Raw genomic sequence first — 17,360 nt, 5'->3', positions numbered from 1 at the left:
ATCCCTTCAGTTTGAAGAACTACTTGGAAAAACAAAGGACTGGCACGATTGACCTGTAAGGAATTAAGTTAATTCATACATTATGTGCCTTTCAGTCTATGGTGTCCTAGCACACAGCATGACATTTGGATATTATTTGTGCTGCTTTTCTATCACTGCCAGTGCCACATGGATGACAAACACTGAAGCTCTGCAGTACCTGAACAATACCATCTGTTATTTTCTATTCTTATGCCAACATTTACAAATGAGAAATGAACATGGGATTTGAACAAAAAAGCATGATTGGGTTGTTTTTAATGGAGATCAGTCTCTCAATCCTCTATAAAACAATAGCAATTAGAAACCTTTTTTATTAGAATATGTACATATCAACAAGTGGTTGTGCAAAATCTACAATACTTGGTACATATTTTCATCTCTCCACATTGTACATTATCTAAAATAAAGATTAACTAATTCAGAGTCAATGTGTAACAGTGAACTGAGAAATTATATCAATACTGATTGATAAGCAGAGATAAAGATAATTATTTAAGACTAATTTGCTCGTTGTGAAAATACTGTCAACTGACGAATCTACAAAAGTTAAAACAAAAGTATATACAATCATAAAATTGCCAATAAGACATTCTCTCATAAATTGCCAAAAAGGTATAAACAACAAAATTTGTATGTGTTCGTGTTCTACGAAATATAAAGAGATATAAAGTGGGTACGACCAGCTGATCCATCAAGAGAGCAGATTACTAATTTCCATGGTTACCCATTATGGCCTCTCTCCATTCATAAATATCAAAATGTGGACAATCACCTGCAGATAGACTTTTTTTCAAAGAAGACTGCAATCAGTGATGACTTGTGACTGATTCCTTTTCATTTCTCCAAAACTATGCTCCGTCAACATGTTTAACCATTCCTTCATCCTGCTCTGCTCATGATTGACAAGCTGTCTCAGAAACCATCACAGTAAAGCCCGATTATACATGGTCACTCTGCTGTGAACAGAAGATTTATTAGCCTCTGTGACACATTGTGAGCTTGTAAATCTCCTGTTTTCGGCACGCAACACCGTCATACAACGGAGCACACATTAGGCATAAGCGTGATACAGTGGGCCGAGATGTGAAATAACCAATACAATGCTGATTACATTTTACACTATATTACCAACACAATGTTGACATATAAATAATTTGCTTCAACCAAACATCAAAACAAAGAAAAGACAATAAAACACAAGATGCATCTTAAAACACAGAAGAGGACTGACAGGAGTGTTAAGTTATTTTGAACAGAATCATCAAGTTAGACAGTTATGATTTATATGGCTTTACTTTGGCAAGAAGGCAACTCAGCAGATGTCTGAATGCTTAATCTCTCTGGTTAAAACAATCCACAGGCATTTTTTTTTAAAAAGCGCAAAAATATACTATGATGCAAATGGAAACTTTAAATAGCATCCAGAACTAAAAGTCCGTATTAGTGTGTTTCACACAGAAATGTCTGACTGATATTAAACAACCTAGCGTAATTGTGGAAGTGTAAAAATCAACCACTTAATACCTGAACATTGCACAGTCATCAGAAATGTCAACTAAAACGTGTGCGTTGCACATCGAGTTGCTGCCTGAAAGGACGACGCGGCAACCATGTCGATGTTTCCAGACGTTTACTTGTCAACTCAGCTAAAAACCTTTTGCCTCCAGGGCAGCAGGGGGCAGTGTATGAGGGTGAGGTGCAGTGATACACTCACCCAACCTCTGTAGGGGGAAAACGGGGCTGGGAGGCGTGCTGGAAGCACAAGTTTATGTGACATGTCAAGTCATACCACCATAGACATTTAAAAAAGAATAGATGCCTCATTGGCCACTGCAGTTCATTGGCGAGACGTGTCTCCATTGAAGGCAGGAAGTCAAGTGGAAGTGCTGAAGGCACGCTGCGTCACTGCCCAAGTGACGTCACTCACGCGACTCTCGTCGTCTCTCGCTGCCACTCAAGTGATTACTGGCCAATCACAGTGCGTTTTTCCGGGACTTATCAATTCAATCCAAAGGAGCTTTATTGTCATGAGAAAACGTTTACATTGCCTCCGATTGGCCTACCAAACGTGCCCTTCTGTTCCGCATGCGGAAGCCGCTATTCTTCCCAAAGAATCTAGGGAAAATATTGCCTTCAACAGAGACACGCGCCCCAGAGCCGGAAGAGGCGTCTATTACCTTTTTATGTCTATGCATACAGTTACAGTACCACCACTAGACATGCTACGTCACACCATCATACGTCGTTGTGCAACATGTTGTCACACTGCCTCTGTCCATTGCAACTGCCAGAGGCCTGTGCTTTTGGACAGAGACTCTCAAACATGTTCATGTCAAGCCACGCTAAATTGATATGTATTGAATTTGGCCGGGGACCCCATTTGAAAAGACTTTGTGCCAGGAATCCCCAGAAGAGACGAGTAAGGCATAAATGTTCAAACTTTTCCTCAAAGACCCCTGGGGGGTCCCGGGACCTCACTTTGAGAAACACTGTATCATCTGTTGGTAATCCATTTGTTCCAGATGGCACTATTTTCCTCAAGACTCTCCTTGTTGTCACTCGGCATTGAGTAATCAGAGTAAATGTAGCCAAAAAGAGGCTTGAGTTTGACGGTCGGCCCGCTCCTTTATCGATGGCGTCCAGTTGGGGCTGGTCACGGTAGTTTGAGGAAGCCTCTATAGAGAAGGTGCGAGTGACTGGTCCCCCTCTCGTTCTCCAAGCAGAACAGCAGGTCTCTGAGGTTGACTCTGGTGATGCGCTGGCGGGTGAACTGTCTGGAACCCCCGACGCCGGAGCCTCCTGACTGGGACGAGCTGGACCCTAAGCCCTGGACGGGGTGGGACGCAAGAAGCATGAGAAGTAATGTCACAATGTCACAATGCTCACATGTCACCTGGTAATTGCTATGATACCTGGCAACACTTTTGCTGGATAAACGGCGATCCGCACAATTATCCAGACTTCTAGTTATTCAAACGTGCACATTGTCAGAGAATATTGCTAACACAACCACATGTGGAACGTGTCATCCACAGTGATGTTTTGAATCCGATAGGATATTTTGTTAGACTCTTCACTGGACTCACAGAAAACGGCACAGAGCACTGTCAGCCCAATGTGCCATTGACAACGACCATGGTCTGCCTACTCAATTAGCTAAAGTTGTCAACAAATCACAATACTGTAAAGCTCCACTATACATGGAAAATCGGGATAGTATCGTTCCCATATTGATGTGTTGATGGTCTACATAATATTTGGTCAAATGGAAATGGCGATCTATACTTCACCTATTATAGTACGAAACTGCTTCAGAAGAGCAATGTTGGTTTATAGTACGAAACTGCTTCAGAAGAGCAATGTTGGACGTCAACTGAGAACCTTTTTACAGACAGATGATAAACTATAATGCAAACATGGCAAGTTTCTCTTCCTAATTTCCTGGTTTTGTGACATGAAGGACGTAGTGATGCCGTGAGCTGTGATTTGACTGGTCTATTTTTGAGAGGACATACATAAAACATTCATACAGACTTTGCTCAAGCTGTAATTCTTTTTTTTCTTTTTTTATGAATTTGCTTCAAAGAAATAACATGTTCAGCACCTCTGTGCTGGCACTGCTAGCGGGAGAATCCGTTTTGCGTTTCCTCCTTGGGCCGATGGCTGCCAGTGCAGTCAAGTTGGCTTCCCTCTGCCTGATCTGGTTCAACTCATGTTGCTGCATCTGAAATAAATACAGTCAAGGATCACATTTCATTCATTGACACACATAGTATATGCATAAAGACGCCTCAACGTCAGGCAGTAAGGGGCTTCAGACTTACCTCTTTGGCTTTCTGTTTGAGTCTGAGCTGCTCGGGGTCCTCTTGCCGTGAACGAGACTGCAATTAACACAGGTACAGGATTTTTTTATTTGTTCAGACCTGGTCAAATGTCAAATTGTGCATTTATATAGCACCTTTATCCAAGGCGCTTTACATAGATATGTGCATTACATTCACCCATTCATACACCAATGGCGGGGGAAACCATGCAAGGCACCAACCTGCTCATCGAGCGCAATTAGGTGTTCAGCGTCTTGCTCAAGGAGACTTCGACACTACTCTGGCCGCTCTACTCCTGAGCTACTGCTGACTTGTAACTAGATGGTGCTGGTGATGGATTTTTCTGTGCACTCTTGTGTGTTTCTTACCTTTGCTGCCTTCATGAGGATCTCTCGTTCCTGCTCTTCCTTCCGTTGCTTTTCCATCTGGTCCAACTGTTCAAAGAACTTGAGCTGGGCCCGCACGTCGCCGATCTGTTCGTGCCGCTCATCTTCCTGAAGAGTGGATAGATTTAAAAGATGGGAACGAGCTTAATAACATTTAACATGTCAAACTGCGACTCAAGAGGTCCAATATTTTCCCCATCACTTTCATGTGGAAAAACAGTGGTTTTTCACCTTGAAGGTTATGTTTTTCTGCTGTGCCACTTGGGATACTTTTTCCAGAACGTTTTGCAGCCGGTGCTGGGTAGCATGGGAAATTAAGTTGATCACTTCTGGGCCCAGATCACTGACACCAAACTTCTTGCCTGTCACAACACACGCAGAGCAGATACATGGTGTGTGACCTTTACGTTACTGTGTGTGTGTGTGTGTGTGTGTGTGTGTGTGTGTGTGTGTGTGTGCGCCATTACGATAAAGTCGCTGAATAATCCCTCGCGTTCATTTCTGACTTCAACACGCCTCTCGTTCAAAATATGAAGAGCTTAGTATAAACATCTGGTCAAAACTAGAGAGCTCCCTAGATTAGGAGATATGAGGCATTCTTTCTGAGCCAGGGAAGTGAACGCAACGCACATGCACGAAGAGCAAGGAGTATGGTGCAGAAGGAGAGGCCAATCCCCCCCAAAACATTTTTTCTCCAGTCCTAACTGATTAGCTATGACGTTTCCACACGTCCTACGGTCTAAATGGGTTAAACAATAGAATATCTAAAGCCTAAATATCGAAGTATCAATGGTCAATGTTTGAGACATTTTAAACATTGTTCAGTTGTGTTCAGTGGTGTCATGCTCGTAGAACGCAGTACCACAATCTTTTGACGTGCATTACTACTACTACTACTACTACTTAGCATAACAACAGCTTTAACCGTTTATACAGGAGCGCACATAGCCTATACGGTAAGCATGCACACGTACAGCAGTATAGGCTATGGCTCCAGTAGCCTACTGCTGCTGTGTGGTGTTCTGCTCCATCAAAGAACAGATTCATTCGTCCAAAGCAAACTTTTTAGTATTGCTAGTGTGCAGTAAAGATGTTTGTCTGACTATTTTAAGTCTACTTGTGCGTTGTGTTTGTGTCTAAAACTCTCATACAATATAGGCTATGCAGCTGTTCTGTATGCATGCCGCGATGCGCACATGCACGCACGTGCGCGTGATGTTCCGTGGTACCGGGGGGGGGGGGGGGGTGCTTTAAAAGAACAAAGGGTGGGAGTTTCCTTTTGAGCGACATTGGTGAGCTGGACCTCACAAGAGGGATGGCTTTTGTAGTTAGAAGATTGGGGAAAAGGTTCAGGTTAGGTTATACTTTGTTGTGGAGCAATGTCAAACACTGAACAATTGCAGATCTATAAAAAGGTATAAAGACATTATGTTTGACCAACATCTTAACATTTAAAGTCTTTGTCATGGTCCTTTCTCTTTGTGTTCCAAGCTTCTTCAGATTCAATGGAAAAACGCCTTATTGTTAGCCTTATTTTGGCGATTTGCCTGTCAATCATCACCCCCCCGCCCCCTCCCCCCCAAGGTGCGGAAGCATAAGGGGGGAGGGGCAGGGAGGAGAGGAGAGGATTTGTCGACCATGACATCACTGTCCACAGGCAGATCAGAGCACTTGTTTGAGCCTAATTATTCAGAAAACCCCAGAGCACAAAATATCCACTGAATGTTCAGAGATTATTGGGTGCAATTGAGGTCAGAAAACCTTTTTTATGTCAGACCTTTATGCTCACACAGCTACACACTGAGATGCGTCGTGAGCTTGTAGATCTGCTATTGTTCGGCTATGTTCAATGCCGTCCTAACTTTGTTGTAATACAAACGTGTGTGTGTGTTTGTTTCGCACGCTCACCAATCTCAAGAACTCTCCGGGTGAGTAAAGAGGTGGACAGGAAAGCCTCATCCTTGCAGGATCTGGTCACCGTGCCAACAAGTTCAGAGTTGGTTGCTAAGATACGGGCGCTCTCCTCTGTCAAGTTGACTCCTGCCATGGAGGCCACATCGTTGATGTCGTCGTCATCCCCCCTGGATGGAGTGTAAATTCATCGGTGATAATCTTGTCATCGTCACTGAAAACACTGAGTGTATCAGATATTCAGAGACAATTAGGTAAATGGGGATGCACAATTAACCCATTCTGACCGGGCACCCATTTTGGTGTTGGCATCATGTTATGCTTTAGCTATTGAAAAATAGCAGATCTACAAGCTCATATCGCGCCACCGAGTGGCGCGATACGAGCTTGTAGGTCTGCTATTTTTGAAAAATCGAACGACTGACATTTTTCTAGAATCTGATCTCAGGTCAGAATGGATTAATCAGACCAGTGTGTGTCCTAGTGGAAACCTCGTATGAATCTGATCTCAGGTCAGAATGGGTTAATCGTCCATCATGTCGGTATTAAAAAAGCAGCATGAAATGAGTGTACAATACATTAGGGGTAAACACTCTAGTTAAAAGGGCAGCAGTGGTGCAGGAGGTAGTAACTGCCATCATTTTGTACTTCATTACCTTACCAGCTACCTTATCGTATACTCATCAAATAAATCGAATATATATTTAAACATATACGAACATACATACAACATACGAATATTTAATCCATTCAGAAAATATTTGGAGTCATACCTGAAGGCTCCTCCCCCTGACTCCTTCAGTTTGTTCTTCTGTGCAGCGTTGAGAGATGACTGGACCCCAGTTACTGCTCTGACCCCTGGAGCCAAAGACGGCTTCACCACTGGAACCAAGACACACAAGACATGGCGGCGCGAAACGCAGTGTGAAGCGATGCGTTTTGAGCTTGTAGATCGGTTACTCTTGCCATTGTTTTAATTTAAATCCTGAAAACAGCTTAGTACGAAGGCTCATTACTGCCATCTCGGTGAGGGGAAAAAAAGATGCTGGTGGGGGCGGGGCAATTTTCTTTTGCAAATTTCTGACTTTAAAGAGATTTGGGAAGAATCTCAGAAATGTCCTAGTTTAATGTGGCAAATCTGAGAGATTATAAAGTCCAACATTTGCAAGATTAATGTCAGAAAATTGCCCCACCAGTGTTTTTATTTTTATTTCCTCACCGAGATGGACCCAACAGATGAGACATACAGAACAACAACTTTATTGTTCAACTACCTGTAATGACAAATATTTATAGCAATTATTTCATTGGCCAATACAATACGAATTAAATAAATTACACAAATTCCGAAAGCCAGACATTGGGTTCCCCTCAAAAACGCATCATAGCAGGAATATGCAAAATATACGTAGAACTTGGGAGGAAAAAATATATTTAACCATACGCCACATGAATGAAAGGAGATTTGATGTAAATAGAAAAAAGGAGGGAGTATAGACCCCTGACAGGCCCATAAGCATTTAGAATTTAAGAGGTTGAAATTGAGATTACTTTTAGCAAGAGATTTTTTGTTAATAGCCACAAGGTGGTGCTGTTACACACTGTGCTGTGCACAGTGAACACAGTAGTGCCACATCGCAACATTCCAAATCCTACACGGGTTGTGCGCCACGATTCTGTGGCCAACGCGGAAGTGCCTCTAGCCTACAAAAACTGCGGACTAGACCTTAAATATAATAATATAAGCGCTAGAGTGCTAGCAGCTATGGCAGATTTTAATGTGAAAGGTTCCACCAAATTCAATGAATATCAATAAAAAAAAGACCTAAAGACGCCTATACACGTCCACCCCATGGTTTTTATATAAAATAAGTGTATAGACGTCCAAGGCCAAAATTGTGTTAAAAAGCAAATGTAAATTTTTACACACTCAACATCCATCCAAACATACCCGTTTGTAGCGGCTTGACCACCTGAGGCTGACTCATAACGATGCGACTGTGGCTCGGCGTCACCATTGGCGACTGGGCCAGGGTCACCTGGGGCCTCACCATTGTCCCTGGCAGCTGGGATGCTGGGACCTATATAGAGACCACGTGACACAGACAAAGAGGACATAGAGCCACGCAGAACAAAAGAAAAGTGGTGACAAGTGTAAAACGTGGCTGCACTCGAGGAAGAGCTGGATCGAGGCTTTCTCTTTGATGTCTCCCTTTTGACCGATACCTGTCCATTCAAACTCTAGACGGGCCTGCCCCAAATGTATTAGTGCAGCCTCGCCCGGCAGCCGGCGAAAACTAGAGTTCTCAACAGGCCCGATAATTAAGATCTTACCCCCCATGCCAAAGCACCAGCGCTCACCCAGCAGTCTGCTGTGACCCAGGCGGATGCGTGACACATGACCTCGCCCTTTAGGGCTTCTGGTCCTTTAGGGCTTCTCGCCCTCAGGTGTCTTACCGGTACTATCATAATCTGCTAATATTAATAACAAATTCTGTTTAATGTTTTCATTTAATGTTCGAAAATTGCAAATTTACTTCTCATGGCACACAAACCCTATTCATTATTCATTCCATGCAAAGGGTTTGTATTAATGTTACACTTAAACATTTCTGCTCATTTCTTTTTCGTTTCATCACTTCTACTTACAACTATCCACAACAATACCACTTTCAAATAAAACTACAACCCGTAAATTGTATGTCCATTGTCACCGTCTCACCGAAACTAGAGAGGCCATTCCGGTAACTTTATTTATATTGTTAACCAGTCCTAACTGACAACATACTTTTCTCAGAGGAGCCACTGAAAATAAATGACATGATGCAAGCTTCACACACACCACAAATATTCTGCAGCCCTAGCTTCAGAATATATTAAAAGACCACTTTAATATATTTGGTGTAATTAATAAAACAGCTTTCGTCTGACTTTTCCAAATCCTTAATAGAAATTTCTATTACACTTTCAAATTAACTGACGTTTCCAGGAACCGTGAAAATGTGCTTTATACGCCGTGCCCAACACGATGACTATGTTAGACACACGGATTAATGCCAGAATTAATACTGAACCGCCACAAAGCTGCATGGTCATTAGCCTCGGAAACCCAGACGTTTTTATTTCCAGGGAGAAAAAAAAAGTCTGGGTCTGAGTCCACTTCAATTCGGCATAGAGTAGCGCAAACATTGCTCACTCTCTGCTGATTTCTGATTGTCTGCACCTTTGTAAAATTGACATACACACGCACACATGTACACACACGCTCCTCTCTCTCTCTGTCGCTCTAAGTAATTAGTCTCATGTCGCGCAGCTGCACATATATTCTCCCGGCGGATCCTGCCGGGAGCTGCCTATGCCATAAAAAGCATAGGTGAGTTCCAGGCTACATGGTCATTGAAGTATGAATAATTTGACATGTCAATTCAAGTTTCAAAGAGGAAACCCTGGCTCCAGCTTCTTACCAGGCCAGGTTTGCCGTAAGGCGTCTGAGTGAGGCCGATGACGGGGGACTTGGTTCCGGCAGCGGTGCCAGCTGTGGTGGTGGCGAGTGGGGGGCGCAGCACCACGGCAGTCAGGGCTGTGGATGCGGCCGCGGCAGGCTGAGGGGTGGGCAGGGGAAGCAGGCTCTGCTGGATGAAGGTTGACGAGTCTGGAGTCAGCTGACGAAGTGCAGGGAGACTTCTCTGGAGAAACGGGAGAGTGAGCGAGACAGAGGTGAGACGTAAAACATTTGTTTTAAACAAAGAATATAACTTTTAGCCTAGTTTAAACATGCAATTTCTTAAAAGTTATTATTTATTATATTATAACAGCTAATCTTAGAGCTGACATTGCACCGCAATATTGTCATATTTGACTTCGTCCATGTCATCCAGTACTACACACACGGTACCAATGACATGGTACTAGCCGTTTGGTCTCACCTTGAGGAAAGGCACAAGATATGGCTGTGGTGACGAGTTGAGCTCTCGATACAACCTGCTGGTGAAGTCCTCTGCCTCAATCTTCGCCTCCTGTTGCACAGTAAATGGAGAGAATTAGAGATGAAAAATATTCTGGGGCTCCGATGGCCTAGTGGTTAAGGCGCATACCATATAGGCTCTAATGCAGCCTGACAGCAAGTTGCCGGTATGATTCCCGAGCTCAACAGCCTTTGCTGTGTCACACCCCGTCTCTCTCCATTTATCCAAATTAAGTAGAAAAGTCCAATATATACATTTTCTTTTCTTTTTTTTAAAGGACAAATGTATATATTTAGTCTGTGCAGCAGGTTCAATATACAGTGTAATGGAACAAGCATTCTCATGCAAAACAACATTGGTTGTTTAGGTTGTATATTATGTCAATGGTACCAACCAAGCAACATTAACTACCAATTATTTGGCTAGAACAGACAAAGAAACTTATATTTGACTTTGATACAATGAGATGAGAGCATTTATCCAGTGTCATTGTGACTACCATAGCAACCAAATGTATGGTTCCCCCATATCTTGCAAGTATGATCGAACCCTACAAACCCTCCCGCGCACTCAGATCAGCCAACGCAGGGAAGCTGGAAGTACCTTAAATAAAAACGCTCCACACATCCATAACTCTTCTCCCATCTGGCTCCAAAACTATAGAATGCACTTCCCCTTACAATCAGAAATGCAGCCTCACTCCCAATCTTCCGCCGTAGTCTGAAAACCCACCTTTTCAGACTACATCATGGCCTGTAGCACTTGCCCTAGCCCCTTAGACAGCATTTTATACAGACTTCTAGCATGTTACATGGACTAAAATTGCATTTTATGTAGCTATAGCACTTCATAGTATGTATGCGTGTGTATAGTTTCAATTCCATTATATAGATATTCCACTATTACGTTCTTAGCATACACATGTTTCATGATAACTACTTCTTACAGTATGTATGTGATGTATTGCCATGCTTTCTGTTCCGCTTTGTATGTTAAAGCTTTGAAGAAAAAGAGAGATAAGCTTCTCAAGATGGAGAAATGAGACAACCGTTTAATCTTCATCCGGGAACACACTTTGCCCACTACACTTCCTCCAGTCCCCAGCAACACTATCCTGGCTTGGCCAGCCTCATAGGGGGGAATTTCACTGAAGATTCTTCATATGCGGGGAGGAAACATCAGTGAACCCTCGCTATGAGTCTGGCCGCACCAGGCTACAGCAACACACCCACCAAGTGCCGAGTGGATCTGATGAACAGTTCACAAGACACAAGTGGCCGTAGCCGTACTAACGAGCAGGCCGGTTATGGAGAACCACTTAACCGATCCATTTCACACTGACTGGACACTGCACTTCCTTGTGAGGGGGTGAAACCATCAAATGAAGACACATACCAGCAGGTTCTTAACCAGCTCTTTGACGTTGGCAGTGGTCTCAGACGACTGTTTCCCACTCGATGCCAGCTTGATCAGGGTGGACAGGAAGTTCTTACATTTCTTCACATTTTCCAGTGTCTCCTGCTTGCATAAAGAAAAAGGAAAGAAAACTCTATTAAAGTTTCTATACTACATTTGCAAATGTCACACCTGTGTGATGTGAGGGGCACTCTTATCATCGTATGTACATCATCATGACGCAAAATAAACACTATGCCCATTTGCTCAGACACTGACGTAAAATTCTCCATTCATTGTCAATGGGAAATTAATGTTTGTGTAGGATGGAAATCTACACCAATAGCTGAATATAGGAGGCGCTAGGGCCCCTCAAAAACTCATGCATGACACTGTGGTGAAAGAAGCAGTTTGTCGGATCGTTTAACCAGTCCATAACTTCATAACTATGGTTGTGGCATGTTGGGTCAATTCATATACCGTTGTCAAGCAATCCACTATTTGCAGTAACACAGGTATTTTACTCAACACATTTTTGTGCCGAGTTCTACCACACTCCCATGAGAGCTCTCTGGTTCCAAAAAGGTTTAGAATGGCACCCAGTGTTTTGGACAGACACACACACACACAACGAGCCATGGTTAGAAACATTTACTCACAGCACTGATTTGAGTAGGGCCCCTCTGTATTCCCGCTGTGGCTCCGGGCTGCATGGCAGTAGGAGTCCCCAGTGGCTGTCCGGGAGTCGAGGCCGTCCCTCCCAGCATGATGGTGTTCTGTGGGAGTTAATAGACAATGGAACACAAAGACAATGGATGCAACTCCAGGACAAAGGATTTCCCTTGAGGTGAAACAGAAGGTCTCCTGTTCGCATCCCAGTCTATCTGAGCAAGACTCTTAACGACCAGTAGTGCCCACTGTTCCCGATTACACTGGGGACGAACGGAAGCGTACGCAGCGCGGTGGCTGCACCGACAATTCGTCAGTCTACAGTATTTTCCCTCTGAAGGCGAGGCGAACGGCTACACAACGCCAGCTGACACGCGGCAAAATCGAGCATGTGCGTAAAAAAATGATTCACGCAGAGCTCACACACAACCTGCGGCGGCGGTGATTATACTGGCAGCGTACCAGCGTACCCTTAGGATGTGTAAAATGCAGATACACACTTCACTGTTCCAAGTATATGCAAATGTACCGTGAAAATACCACAAAGGAGTGCCAACTATATTATTATCCTCTCCTGAAACAAATTTCCCTTTTCAGAACTTAGATTTATCTAAAGGTTTGTGATGTGCTTTTCTTTCTAGCATAATCGTTTTGGAGGGTGCTGCAGAGACAGGAGATCCATGGCAGAGAGGGGAGACATGAGAGACATGACAGGAGTTGGATTCAAACTCGAGTCCCCGTAACTCACAAAGAGCATATACCTTCGTCAAAAACAGTTGCATAGTGAGCTGAGCATATAGAAAGTCACTAACACACAACATAGTGCACCAACTTGGCTGAGCCACTAGGTCCCACCTTAAATGTCTTGCTTATGCACAAAGGGATGAATATCACAGCAAACCTCAGCGTGTTCTTTTTCCCCAAAGCCTTTGCACTACTCCCACCCTCATCAACATCCATATATACACTTGAGGGTTGTATCGGCCCAAGTAACGGATACCAGTATCGGTATTGGAACAACTCTAATACATATACAAGCAGGTCAGATGTAGTATTTTATTTGTGGTTAAACACATCGGAACCTCATGGTTAACCACACTAGCATTCAAATCAAGATCTACAAGCCCACAATGTGGCGCAATGACGCGTTGTGAACTAAAATCGGCCTAAGTACAGAGCCAACTCAGGTCCAGCTTAACCATTGCCAGACTAATGTCACTGCATATCACCCCCAGGTTTTTATTTCCCCCTAGAGGAGATTCATCTGGTTTCCAGGCTAGGTCCAGCATACTAAGTCTAGAGCAGTGGTATTCTGTGTGTGTTTGTGTGTGCGCACTCGCTGAGCTGGTGCTCATTGGCAGTAGTTATTGTCAAGGCAATATTATGTTTATGCACTGTCAAATTCTATTCTAAGGTAGTAGTATAACCTGTATAGACATAATCCTGCTCATTACTGTGCAGAAATATACATAAATCTTCGTGTTTGAGCACGAAATGCATTTTGAGAACCCACAAATGTCCACGCTTCGCACGCACGCTGTGCGGCCCCCACACACAATCATTCTACAGTTGTGGCCGCCGGCCTAATCTAATTAAACACCCCTAGAGGCTTTAAGTGGTTAATAATATGCATGCATCAAGTGTCAGGGTACCTGAAGGACAGGGGGCCTCTGCAGCGTGGTGGTGGCTTGCACAGTGGTCTGGACTGCAGAGCCCTGTTTGATGATGCAGTTGGGGCTCATCTGACGAGCAATCATGCCTGGAGCCTGGTGGACAGAGAGGGCTTCAATGTGCTGGAGGTTAGGCAGAGTAAAGCCAGATTTACATCCACTGCGGGTTGGAGTAGTGGTGAGACCAGAAGTCATTTGTTTCAGTGGAGGCTTGTGGAGCAATTCAAGTCCACAGCTGTGGAATTTCTCTAAAGCTTTAGGCCCTAAAACATTGGCCCAAATAGTCAGGGGATGGGATGCGCACACAAGTTACACTTTTCGAACTCATTGCAGTGACACCGACTGTATTTATGTATTTAACAGAGTGGAATACACAACATACTATAACAAAAAAATATATATGTGCGTCAGTAGGCTTAGTAAACCAGGCAATAAGAATGCACAAGTCTGAATCTGCACCCAACCCTACTGGAAACTTGTATTAGAATAGTTATCAATTGATGTCTGTCTCCGTTTAGGTGGGCATGTCCAGTAGTACCTGTACAGAGGTGATCTGGACAGGTGGAGTGCTGGTAGGTGTTGCAGGTCGTGGTGTCATGGCACTTTGGGACTGTGACTGGGCTAAGGTCTGGGCTAAGGCCTGCTGGTGGATCATCAACAGCTGCCCACTCTCACTGCGAACCAGGACCATCCCTGTAAGGGGAGGGGGGGGGGGGGACAGACGCATGCATAGAGGGGCTAAGGGTCATGGCCATTCTGCAATGATCATCCTTTTTACATTTTGAGTTTAAGTTCTGTATTCTTAACTCAATCTGAAAATATATTATATTACAGCTCAACATCGCACCCGAGAGCAATAGTCACTCCTAACCATTACAAGCTAGTTATTGTTACTAATATTATTTTAAACACCGATAGGCAATGCAGATAATAAAAACACTGTCAGCGTAAAACTAATACCCGTTTGACATATACCCAATACCCGTTGACAGAGAAGAGGCAGATTGCCGTTATCTGTGACAGGACAAAAATAATCAATAGCTTGCAACAGCAATGTGTTTAAAATAGTTTAAGAGTGTCCCCCTTGGTCTGACTGATGAAATTAAACCTCGTCTGCGCATATCCTTTCTAGGCAAGTATAGACAATCAGCCTGCTGACAAATGTGAACTACAAGCTTTTATGTTTGGTAGCAACATAATGTCTGCACTCAACTGCTAAACGTTTGTGTTGCTTGGTTGCAGTTACACCAAGTGATTCTTCAAACCAATTGTTCGCAAAGTGAGGTCTCCAGAGGGAATCCCCCTGAGTCGACATCTGTCAAATGTAAGATACCAGGAGCACTGTAGTGGTTCTCAAAGTGTGGTCAAAGGTCCAGCTAAATGAACGGTATAAACACTTTAATTGCTTTGCTTAATGCCTGTGCCATGCACAAAATGAAATACTATACTGGAATAGAATTCCAGTATAATTTCGCCAGTGTAAGAATGCCTATTCAGATCAAAGGTTTCCCTCTCCCCACCTCTCCTGTTGGAGCAATATTTTCTAAAGGGTGGTCCACGGATTAAAACGTATTAATTCATGAAAACATTTATGAGAGGCACTGACCTGGAGGGAGCTGAAAGTTTTGGATGTTGGGAGCGCCCTGCTGAGGCTGTGTGAATCGAGGGGCCAACACTTGAGGAGCAATTGCTCTTATTCCAACAGCACCAGTGGCCGCAACTGTTGACGGCACTGACATCCTCACGTTTTGCAAGACAGTTGCGTTTTTTACAGCCGCGATTGCGCCCGTGGATGGGATGGGAGCTGCGACTTGTCCCGCAGTCTGAATGATGGTTTTCGGAGACTCAAATTTGTTCAGCGTGGTGCCGCTGACACAGACAGCCGGAGCTGTGAGCATCGTGGCGGGGTTGTTTCCGCTGCTTGGCGAGGTAATTGTGGGAGTTTGCATAGGCGGCCTGACAAGTGTGACCGTGGGCACACTGGGCAGCGCGGTGGACACACTGTTCACCACAGCAGGCTGAGACGACACCAGGGTCGAAGCGATAACATTCTGCATTGAAGAGGGCTGAATAATAGCGTTCGACGTGGTGACTAAAACCACGTTTCCTTTGGCCACAGAGCCGGTGGTGGCGGGTCCGTTGTAGGCGTTGTTGACAACCGTGACAGCGGGCAGTGAGTTGCCAATACCGCCGCTGTCACCTCCTCCGGGAATAATATGGGAGTTTAGAATCACGTTACTTCCATTCAAAGTTTGAACAACGGGCGTTCCAGGTTTAGGCGCCACGGAAACAACACGGCCGGCTGTCACCGTCTTGGCGTGACTCTGAACGGCGGCTGTCATCACGGATCCCGGCGGTGGCGCCGTCGACGCGGTCCCGGCGACTAGAGCTCCGTCCACGGCTGAACCACCGTGGGACCTCTCGGTGTTGTTGACGACACCTCCTTGTACCCCTCCTGTCCCTACAAAAACAAAACAGCGGAGGGAAAACACAAGCAGCGGGATCATCCAAACAGCAAATACAATAATAATAATAACGTAGTAGGGAATTTTTATCAGCAACAGCGTGACAAACATGAGAGCTAACGTTTAGCTAACAGGGGAATCTAAAAGGGTGATTACTTGGTTGCGTTGCGTGCCGGGTGTCACACACTGAACATAGCAGACCTAAAGGCGCACAGCGCGTCCCGCTGCGACGCGTTGTTTAGTGCAGTACATGGCATTGGCACGCAAACAAGTATAAATCAGGCATTACCTGCATTGGCGATCTCTTGTGAAAGAAGTCCCATCTTGGTGCCCTGGACATCGGGATTATTCCGACCACCAGCCGTGTTGCCGGTATGATTTACCGCGGACTGGACGGCCCTAACCACGGTGGCGCCTCCGCCGTGACCCGCAGCTCCAGTCAGCTCGGACTCCAGGGATCCGACTAGATCGCTAACTACTTTTTCGTCTACCTCCGTGTTGAAGAAAACATCGTCCAGCAAATCGGAGCCCGCCGCCATCTTTGACCCCTGTTTACGCTACATCCGCGATACGCATGCGCCGATTGGATGGGGCCCCGCGCGCCCGGCGCTCCGATTGGTCGCCTTCGAGAAATAAAAAATGGTTGCGAGGCTGCATCTATGCCTGTGCTGCAGCCATCTGCAGACCGGGCCCACGGCGTGAGGGACCTATGAATGGATGGATCCCTGTCTTCTGATGTTTATTTGATGATCAGAATGATGTTGTTTTCTGATGAATTAAAAAGGGTAGACCGGACCCTGTAAACGTGTGTGTGTGTGTGTGTGTGTGTGTGTGTGTGTGGTCCACAGTAAAAGTCTTTGTATAGAGTTGTGCTTTAATGTGAAATGTACCCAGTCTGCAAACTGTTAATAAATACTTCAATCAAAAGTCTGTGCTGCTGATGCCATAATGACACAACTTGCGACATGTTTGATCTCCCTGCAAAGGGGTGCTATGGGCTAAGGTTCCAAACATTGAGATAGACTAACAATTT

General features: G+C 44.6%; 1 protein-coding gene across 1 annotated transcript; it reads right to left on the bottom strand.

The window, feature by feature from the left end:
* Positions 1 to 325: 325 nt before the first annotated feature.
* On the bottom strand, positions 326 to 17,024 carry LOC308315814 (transcription initiation factor TFIID subunit 4-like). Its single transcript, XM_080763990.1, has 16 exons — positions 16,617 to 17,024; positions 15,469 to 16,323; positions 14,401 to 14,555; positions 13,845 to 13,958; positions 12,183 to 12,299; positions 11,524 to 11,646; positions 10,090 to 10,179; positions 9,628 to 9,849; positions 8,115 to 8,244; positions 6,937 to 7,045; positions 6,161 to 6,333; positions 4,484 to 4,614; positions 4,235 to 4,360; positions 3,867 to 3,923; positions 3,647 to 3,766; positions 326 to 2,869 (listed from the first exon to the last, which is right to left on the bottom strand). The coding sequence occupies exons 1-16, from the start codon at positions 16,864 to 16,866 to the stop codon at positions 2,696 to 2,698; spliced, it is 2,946 nt and encodes a 981-aa protein (XP_080620116.1). The 5' UTR covers positions 16,867 to 17,024; the 3' UTR covers positions 326 to 2,695.
* Positions 17,025 to 17,360: the final 336 nt, after the last annotated feature.

Source organism: Protomyctophum bolini (assembly GCF_963924005.1).
Source record: "Protomyctophum bolini genome assembly, chromosome: 5".
Lineage (NCBI taxonomy): Eukaryota > Metazoa > Chordata > Actinopteri > Myctophiformes > Myctophidae > Protomyctophum > Protomyctophum bolini.
Note: the sequence above shows the minus strand (reverse complement) of the source record. Positions and strands in the feature narration are given on the sequence as shown.